This window comes from Barbus barbus (assembly GCF_936440315.1).
Source record: "Barbus barbus genome assembly, chromosome: 17".
In the NCBI taxonomy this organism is placed as follows: Eukaryota; Metazoa; Chordata; class Actinopteri; order Cypriniformes; family Cyprinidae; genus Barbus; species Barbus barbus.
Window position 1 is genome coordinate 30,296,199 of NC_136745.1, and position 10,067 is coordinate 30,306,265.

The 10,067-nt window shown below is 36.8% G+C and overlaps 1 protein-coding gene across 1 annotated transcript; it reads right to left on the reverse strand.

Moving 5' to 3' along the window:
• Positions 1–2,735: 2,735 nt before the first annotated feature.
• Positions 2,736–8,956, reverse strand: LOC306883449 (tripartite motif-containing protein 16-like). The gene is made up of 6 exons (XM_079438723.1): positions 8,312–8,956; positions 7,763–7,858; positions 7,449–7,682; positions 7,041–7,200; positions 6,867–6,914; positions 2,736–3,877 (listed from the first exon to the last, which is right to left on the reverse strand). The coding sequence occupies exons 1-6, from the start codon at positions 8,882–8,884 to the stop codon at positions 3,354–3,356; spliced, it is 1,635 nt and encodes a 544-aa protein (XP_079294849.1). The 5' UTR covers positions 8,885–8,956; the 3' UTR covers positions 2,736–3,353.
• Positions 8,957–10,067: the final 1,111 nt, after the last annotated feature.

Below are 10,067 nucleotides of genomic sequence, written 5' to 3' on the forward strand. Positions count from 1 at the left end.
AAACTTTAGCACAAAAACATGATTTATACGTTTATGGAGAGTTCTGAAACAGCTGGAGGTTCATCTAAGATGGTTTAGAGAACATTCAAAATCAACATCAAACATATAAGTTTGAGTTTAATGTTAAGGAACTTGATTATATGATATTAAAGTCAAAGTTAATGGATTAAAGCACGTGTTGAAGCACGGATGAATGGAGATTAAAGAACGGCACGTGCTTGATTGATCCTCTAAACCTGATCTCTGTGCACGCGCTCTGCATTCAAGTTCAGAAATGTGTTCTGATTCATAAACATAAACACACAGAGTTGTAAAATACCAATCTTTCTTAGTATTCTCATAAACACAGGTTATGTCTAAAATGAAGGCGAACAGTTAGGAGAAAACAGATGTGGATCAGTATATTAGATTCTTTCTTCTTAAAGTGACAGCAGCCTAAATAAACCTGCTGTGGAATGTTATTAATGTTAATCAAACAAAAGATAAAGAGAAAATAACTCTTTAATAAATAACTGTCCTTTACTAAATAACTGTTGTAGCTTGAACAAACTCTAAGTATTCTTTAATGGATATATATGTGTGTGTGTGTGTGTCATTTTAATGTTTTATTTATTTTCTATGCTTTTTTTATATTTATGGTCAGTTAGGTTTTATCTGCTGTTGTTCATGAATTAAGTGAGTTGTTTATGTGCATCATCATATTACAGACCCGTGCCTGCTGGATTAATATGATTTGAGCAGATACCAAAGCTGATTCCAAAGCAATACGTATATGAGGTTAGCTTCTTTAATATAATACAAAGTGCATGAGTGCAAATTATGCTAAAGATATCGATCATTAATGTGTTTTTTGTTGTTCTACAACTAATCAGTTCTTTTCTCTAAATCTCTTAATCCTGGCAGGAAAAACAGACAGCTTGGAGAAGGTATGTGATGACTTTGTTTGGCAGAAAAGGATGTTTTAAAGGGATGTTCTTGCCAAAAATCTAAATGATCTGATCATTTATTCATTCTTATACTGTCCTATGACTTTTTTTCTTCAGATAAATACAACGATTTTTAGAAAAATAATCCATCTATGTGAGACCATATAATGCTACAGGAAGGGACCCTTAAAGTTAATGCTTCAAAAACGAGAGCGATGTTGTGAAGAAGATGTCTTTAGCAGATATTTATTCCTCCTCATATGAATTACTGTCACAATTGCTGTGTGTGGTGTTTTTAAAGCATCAAATATGGACTCACAGAGATTGAGGATTTTTCTAAAAATCGTTGTATTTATCAGAAGAAAGTAATATACATGGAGGTTAGCATGAGGGTGATAAATGATAAGAGAATTTACATTTTTAGAAGGACTACCTCATTAAATGAAATGGATTGTCAGCAAATTAAAAACAATAAATAAGACATTCTTTATACAGAATAACATGGAATCTCATTCTATATACTCTTCCCTCTTTTCAGCAAACTGAGGTTACTCTTCAACACACTGCAGTTCTCCGTGGCATTGCTGTCCTGCTTGGGCACAACACAGAGAGGAAAGCTCTTGCGTGTTTATTTTCATGTTTTCTCTTGATTCAGCTGTTGTTTACTTGATGACACAAGTTGACATTGCAATACATGTCAAAGGAGTTAGACAGTATGAGCAAATGTTTTTGTTACTATGTAAGTTAAAGTATATTGAGTGTGCGTTCGTTTTATTGTTTTTACCTGCTCAGGGAATATTATTATTCTTAAATGCTCTTTTGTTGGTTTTCATTGCTTCTATTGTCCTCATTTGTAAGTCACTTTGGATAAAAGAGTCTGCTAAATAACTAAATGTAAATGTATTTTTTACAGTGCAGTAGCATTATTGTATTGCAATCATACAATTTTTATTTATGTGTTTAATTGATATAATAAAAAAATAACAATTAATATTTGGGAAATTATTAATATTCATAATTTGATTTTACCAGTGCAGTAACATTATTGCAAGCATACCATATTTAAAATAATAAAAGGTAATTTATATTTTGAAAGTATTATTATTATTGGTTTTATTATTATTAATATTATTGTTAAATACAGTTTTTAAATTTAGTATGAAATCAAATTAATATTTTGAAAGAATTATTATTATTATCCATTTTTATTATTATTATTAAATTCTGACTGATTTTTTGTTTTTAAATAGTGATTTTTTTTACAATGCAGAAGTGTTATTGCAATCATAATATTTTGTGTTCAATTGATATAATTAAAAATCAATCATAAAATAACATTTATATTTTGGAAATTATTATTATTATTATCATCATTATTATTATTAAATACTGACCTTTTTACAGTGCAGAAGCATTATTGCAATCATACAGTTTTATGGATGAGTTTATTTTATATATATTTGATATATAATGTTTTGATTGCTTCTATTGTCATCATTTGTAAGCGGCTTTGGATAAAATCATCTGCTAAATAAATAATGTAAATAATTATTGCAGTTGCAACATTTCTTTGATTTGTTATGATTTAAATAATAATGAACTACTATTAATATTTTGGTCATTGTTATGTATTTGTATTATTTTATATGATTGAATAGTCTCTTTATTTGACAGCAGAATTATTGTATTTGTAGCACATTTCAACTGAATTAATAATTAAATGAATAAAAAGGATTATATTTCAGCTAAAGTCATATTTGCTTTATTTCTATGGTAATATTTGTTTAAATGAATTAAGCAAAGCCTGCAGATGTTTGAACACATTTGGACATGTTTTAATAAATAAAAGAGCTGATTTGACTGATTCAGGGAATATACAGTCATTAAAACATTTCCCTACTCAGAAGAAAATACATATTTCAGGAAGTAAATATTCTGTCATGATCTTTCACTGAAGATCTCATAATAATTTAATATTTTACTGTATAAAATTAATATTTTACTGTCTTTACTGTAGTTAGAATGAATCTATTTGATTAAATGCTGTGATTTATGTCATATTTGATAACATCAGAAACTCTCCTGAAGCTGATTTCAGTCGATTCATAAATTTTATTCATAATTCATGCAGCATTCAGACATTTGACACATTCATCAGATGATTTGACATTGTGTTTTATTACAAACATCTGAGAAAATCAGATGAATGATAATATCAGGCTGAGTTTGATAGTAAGAATACAAATGACTGATGTGAGTTTGAGAAAAGCCCAGAAACACAGATCATCACTGATTTACTGTCTAGATGAGGATTTCTGATTCATGTTCATATTAATGTGATGAAGAGACTCTATAACATCTGTTACTGATTTATCCTGCAGCTCAAAGCATTATGGGTAGAATCTCTCATCGGTCTATTCTGATTCATCAACACAGTTTCACTGATGATCCAGGACCAACCAAAAACCCAGGATAGAGGGTCTGAGTGAATGTGGTCTGGACTGTGTGGATGAGGCTCATTGTGTCAGAGACGCTGTAGAAGGACAGAGTTCCTGCTCTGGGATCCACAAACACTCCTATTCTCCTGATGATGGGCTTCACAGAGAGATCAGTCTCTATGTTATTGTGTATGAATGAGTAACTGGAGGGAGAGCAGATCAAACTCCAGGACTGATCATTAAATCCAAACACACACTCATTACCCTGTCCCTTCCTGCTGATGCTCTTATATGACACTGATATAAACACACCATGATCTCCACTCCACTCAATCTCCCAGTAACAGCGTCCACACACACTCTCTCTACACAACACCTGACACCACTCATCAAATCTGTCTGGATGATCAGGATACGGCTGATCTGTGTCAGTGACAGTAATCACTCTGTTGTTCTCAGACAGACGGAGGCGTTTATTCACTGTGTTCAGATCCAGAGTGAACTGATGGGAATCTGATGGAGATAAAACACATCAGAATCAGGAATTATGAATCTGTCTGATCTTCTCATGTAACTGAACTCTTCAGGGTTCACAACACCCAACCTATCTGAGGGGTGTCCTTGTCCCCACTAAAAATAGGATTAAAACCACACGGTGTACTGTAAATAATGTTTTATACTTAAAATAATTTGAGTAGTAAAACAACACAATCGGGGCAAAAATGTAATTTTGAGTCTCCCTCCCTTGACTCTCAGTGCTTTGGTCCAAATGCTTTCCTCTTTTATATCATAAACACAAGTCCGGTGAGAGAACAAGTCAATATTTGTGGAACTCCAGGCTGTCAATTGGCTATTTTATTCACTTAAACATCGGATGAAGTGATTATTTTCTCTTTGCACGTGCACAGGACACAGTTTGTGCATCTGAGAGCCAATGGCGCCACCAGGGGGTGGCCCACCCCTGGCCGACTCCTGGCCACCACACTGGCCACCCCACTGGCCAGTATAAATTTTAGTAGCATCAGTTATGCATTTCATCCCTAATGCACAGTCAGGCAGGCATGAAAACGCGCGTTCTTAGCGCGCGCTTTGGGATTATGGCGAACGCGCGTCGGAAACGCACGGTTTTGTGTATCAAAACGCGCGTCTTCGACGTGTGATTTCCTATGAAACGCGCGTTCTTGACGCGCGCTTTGGAGTCACCAAAAACGCGCGTTTTTGACGTGCGTTTATCATAACAGGAAATGGGCGTCGAATGCGTGCGTTTGGAGTCGGACAAAACGCACGTTCTGAACGTGTTACAGGTAAACCACACAGGCAGAGCAAACGTCTTTTGAAGTATCCACACAGGCGAAAACAACGTGCTCTTTCTGTAGTGTTCTCAAAATGGCACGCGTCAAAAGCGTGTGCTGACTTCATTGCCGATTCTGTCATGTGTCCGCTATATCCTCCTGAGACCCCCCCAAAAAAGCTTTTTTTCATGTCATTACATTGTTTAGAGCATTAGAAAAAAAATGGAAAATTAAAATTTTTGAAAAAATATATTTTATTCATATTTTTTCCTAAAAAATAAAATGGCATGAATAGACATAAAAAAGGCAAAAACAATGGGATTTTTTTTTTTAAATCACCAATACATTTTTAGGGTTTATAGTTTTGGTGTGCCACCCCAAGATTTTAAGTGGCCCCATCTGGCCACCCCAATGAAAAATTTCTGGAGGCGCCACTGCTGAGAGCGCGCGTCCGGTTTCGCGCACATTTCAAACGGCTATTCGGCTGTTTAAGGAAGTGATGTCTTTGTTCCTCGGACGTTTCCGGTTAGTGTTGGAGCGCATTCAAAACAATGGCGGCCAAAAAAAAAAAAGTAAGTAAAGTGAGAGGATGTCTTTTGTTTATATGCAGTACTGGTCAAAAGTCACACTATACATCACTATTAGTATTAGATTTATTACTATTACAAAATATTTATATTTTAAATAAATGCTGTTCTTTCATTCTTCAAATAATCCTAAAATTATCACAGGTTATAAAAAATATCAAACAGCACAATTGTTTCCAAAACTGATAATAAATCAGCATTTCAGAATGATTTCTGAAGGATCATGTGACACTGATATCTGGAGTAAATATGCTGCAAATTCAGATTTGATCACAGAAATAAATTGTATTTTAAAGCACATTAAAATAGAAAACCATTATTTTAAATTGTAATAATATTTCAAAATATGCCTCTTTTTTGATCAATTAAATGCAGGCTTGATGAGCATTGGAGACTTCCTTCAAAAACATATTATTATTATTAATAGTAATAGTGCCCACACTTTTGACCAGTACTTCTGTATGTGTGTGTGTTTACAGTAAATGTGCATAAAGACATGCATACCCACATATATGCTGTATGTAGTGTGTGTGCATTTATTAATCTGCATGTAGGCTATACTTTTAATAAAACTAACGAATATAGGTTTATGCAAAACATGGTAGCCAGCACTGAACTGCATTCATCTTGTTTATTTATGACCACAGGATGGCTCAGATAGAGCACTCAAATTCTTTCTCGCACTGTTCCACAGCAACAAACTTGACCAAACTAAGCACACATTATAAAACGATTGAAATCAGTAATAATGGGATGTAGTGATTAGTTTATTAGCTTTAATTTAGTGTTGTAATAAACATGCATGTTCTGTAAAGCTGCAGTGAAACTATATGTATTGTGAAAACTGCTGTATAAATAAATATGAAAAAGAACATTTGCATAGATATACAGACTGACCCAGCAATGCAAGTGAAATGTCCACTAAAAACCTCCCCGGACATCTTAGTGACAAACCATGATAAGATCGTAAGTGACACTGTTTGTCTCGCTTCAGTTTAACCAAACATAAGACTGATGTCATCCATTGTACGAACAAATGATCCCAAACGTTCCGCTATGCAGTTAACTGTAAGCATCCAGACAGCAATACATTTAACATTACCACCATCTCTCGAGTAAACGCACGCATCAATCAGAGCCGTCTGGAAATACCTTAACTGTTACGTCTTCGCTAGACTTAAATAGTACGTGCTTGTTTTGACAGATCTGAGATTTGAAGATGGCGCTACCGGAAATGCTTCAGGACCAGACATGCGCAGTAGCTTTCCTTTGTTATTGTTTACGTCCGGTTTTCATCATTTTGAGTCTGCAAAACACTGAAATGGTCTATTAATGTGCTTTCGCTCTACATTTGTAGATTCGTCGACATTTGTCATAAAATAACGCAATAGTCTCCCTGCTACACTAATAGTAAGGTTTTCCTCTGTGTATATCCTTACAAGTAAATTTTAGCTGTATTATTTGTGTCCCCTTCAAAAACTGCTCTTGAGATATTGTCCCCCCTACTGTTAGACCAAATTTACACCCCGTTTACATCATCAATTATAAACTCTTCTTTCACCTTCTACAGAAGAACATGAACACACTCAGTGAGGTTTTCTGCTGGTTTTCTTACTGACTTACATTTTAGGAAGTCGTTCCTGGTCCTGGGAACAATGTTGGTGAATGTGACTGTGGAAATCAACAGACATGAACAGTGTGATTCTCATGATCCTGCATCCATTCCTAACACATTTCTAATATGATGTTCTCCATGATATGAGATGATGATGAGCAGATGAATCTCCAGGACTTTACCTCTGTCTGAGATCTTCTTGAGCTCCTCTTTGCAGAAATCCTCCAGTTTGTCTCTCAGCTGATGGACAGATTCTCTCAGATCATCAAAAGAGACGAGAGAACTGAAGAGATCATCATTTACGTCTGTAGATTCAGGAGGAGCTGAGAGAGACTGGAAACTCTACAGAAAACAGAAATCAAAAGCGCTTTTACAAGTGATTTAAAGAAAAGTACTGACATAAGACCCATCTGAGCAAGATTTCTGGTGCTGAAACCTAAGAGGCGTCTCTTTTAAAAGAAGATGATCAGATGAGAGTCTGACTGATGATTATATAATAAGACACTCATGAAATGTTTCTCTGTGAGTCTCCTGTCACAGCAGGATCTGCTCAAGTCCACTATGATCCTGTTCTTCTAGATCTGTGTTACCTGCAGGAACTGGATGTGATCCTGTGTGTGTGAAAGCTGCTCCAGCTCAGCGTCTCTCCTCCTCAGATCATTGATCTCCTGCTCCAGTCGCTCCAGTCGTCCTTCAGCTCGACTCACTGCTTGCTTTTCCTGATCTCTGATCAGCCGTATCAGCTCAGAGCGGCTTCTCTCAATGGAGCGGATGAGCTCAGTAAAGATCCTCTCACTGTCCTCCACTGCTGTCTGTGCAGAGCGCTGTTAGGACACACAGTGATTCAGGATTCAGTGAGTCTGAACTGAGACTGAGACAAACTTCTCTTCTTCTCCAGACTCACCTTATGAGACTCCACAGCCTCTCTCAGCTGCTGGAGATCTTTCTCTCTCTGCTGGATTCTCTGCTGGATCGTTTTCTGTGTCTCCTTCAGCTGCTTCTGCAGGACAAACAGATGATAGTGAATCTCACAAAAAAGGGCTGTAGATTAATAAAACTCTAGAAGGTATGATTAATCATTTACCACTATTGTACATTAATTATTATAAAGATTAAGGCCTGTTTCACACTGTAAGTGTAACTATCATAAAAGTTAACCTGACACATACATAGCTTCACACTGACAGTGTTTCTGTGTCTGTCACTGCATTTAACCTGCATTTTGACTGATAGAAGTATATATATGTTTCTTAATCAAGGCCTATTTTATGAAAGATTGTGTTGATAAAGGTTTATGGTTCATTTTCAGCAAACAGTGAAACTCTTCCTGCAGCTGCTATTCATTTCTGCTGTCGTGTTCAGAGTGAATGCTGTAAGCTGTTAATATGGTGCTTATATAAACACATTTGAAACGAGTGTCAGCAATATTTCACCAGTGTCTAGTGTTAAATACCTGTTTCTCTGTCCTCTGTGCTGCAGCTGATACAATGTCATGGTTTTTATGTTCAATAATCGTACACAACATACATATACATTCCTGGTCAGTGCAACAGAAAACCTCGAGGATCTTCTCATGTTTCTGGCAGATCATCTCCTGCAGTCGTCCAGTGGCTTCAGTCAGATTGTGTCTCTTTCCTTTAAAGAAACTCTCGTGTTGTTCGAGGTGATTCTGACAGTAAGAGTTCAGACACACCAGACAGGACTTGACAGCTTTGTATTTTCTTCCAGTACAGACGTCACACTGAACATCTCCAGCTCCAGCAGGAACCGCACTTTGAAGTTTAGTCTTCTTCAGTTTCTCCACCATTTCAGCCAAGATGGTGTTTCTAGCTAAAGCAGGTCTTGGACTGAAGGTCTGCCTGCACTGAGGGCAGCTGTAGACTCCCTTCTGATCCTCCTGATCCCAGCAGTCTGTAATACAGCTCTTACAGTAACTGTGTCCACAGGGAATAGCCACTGGATCCTTCAGGAGATCCAGACACACCGGACACAAGAACTCATCCTGAGAAAATCTGGCTTCAGCCATTTTACTGCACTAATACAGAGACACAAACACACAACAGCTCAACTACACTTCAGTTTCTGTTTCCCTGAACTCACGTGTTTCCTGTTTCCTGGTTCTGTGTTTGAGTGACGTGTGCAAAACAAGTGTGTCTGTAAAACAGGTTCCTCATTCCTGAGTTTAGTTTCAACACACCTGACTGTTATTAAAGTAAATGCAAAGACCTTGACTAGTTTTTTCAGCTGTGTTTAATTAGAGATCAAACTAAACTCACAGGACAGAACAGATAATAAAATAATTAAAAAATAGAACAAGTACATAAGGAATAACAGTATACAAATTGACAATTGTATGTGCAACAAGTATATTGGGGGCAGTCATGGCCTAATGGTTGGAGAGAGTCGGACTTGTAACCTGAAGGTTGAAGGTTTGAGTCTCAGGTCCCGCAGGAATTGTAGGTGGGAGGAGTGACTGTCCAGCACTCTCTTCACCCTCAATACCACGACTGAGGTGCCCTTGAGCAAGGAACCAAACCCCCAACTGCAAATTCCAAGCATGGGACACCATACTTGGCCACATGTCACATACTTTCCTTTCCTTCCAATAGGCAGTTTTGTATGTACAGGTATATTATGTGCAAATTGAAATGTAGACTAAGTATGTGTGTTAGATAAATAAGTGTATAAATAGTGTGTGTTCCACAATTATTGCTGGGCCTTTTTAACAATGGACTCAATGTGATTGTCCCACTTCAGGTCCTGAGAAATTGCAGTGCCCAGGAATCTGAATGACTCCACTGCAGTCACAGTGCTGTTCATGATGGTGAGTGCATGTTAGCTGAGCGCATCTCAGGGTCTGCTCTCCCCTCTCTGCAGGACATCAACCTCAAACGCTGCAAAAGTAGAGCTCTCAAAATCATCAAGACTCAAATCACCCTGGTAACCATCTATTCACTTTGCTACCATCTGGCAAGCGCTTCCGTAGCCTGATGGCAAAAACTGAGAGACTTAGGAGAAGCTTCTTCCCCCAGGCCATCAGGCTCCTAAACTCTAACTCTGTGTCATAACATCTCATGACTCCATGTAAATATCACTACATCAATAAGCTATTCATAATTTTTTCTACTCCGTATTGCTGCTATGTAAATACCCTGTACAACGTTTTTGCACATTCTTTTGCATATTCCTCTTATACCACCATTTAAGTC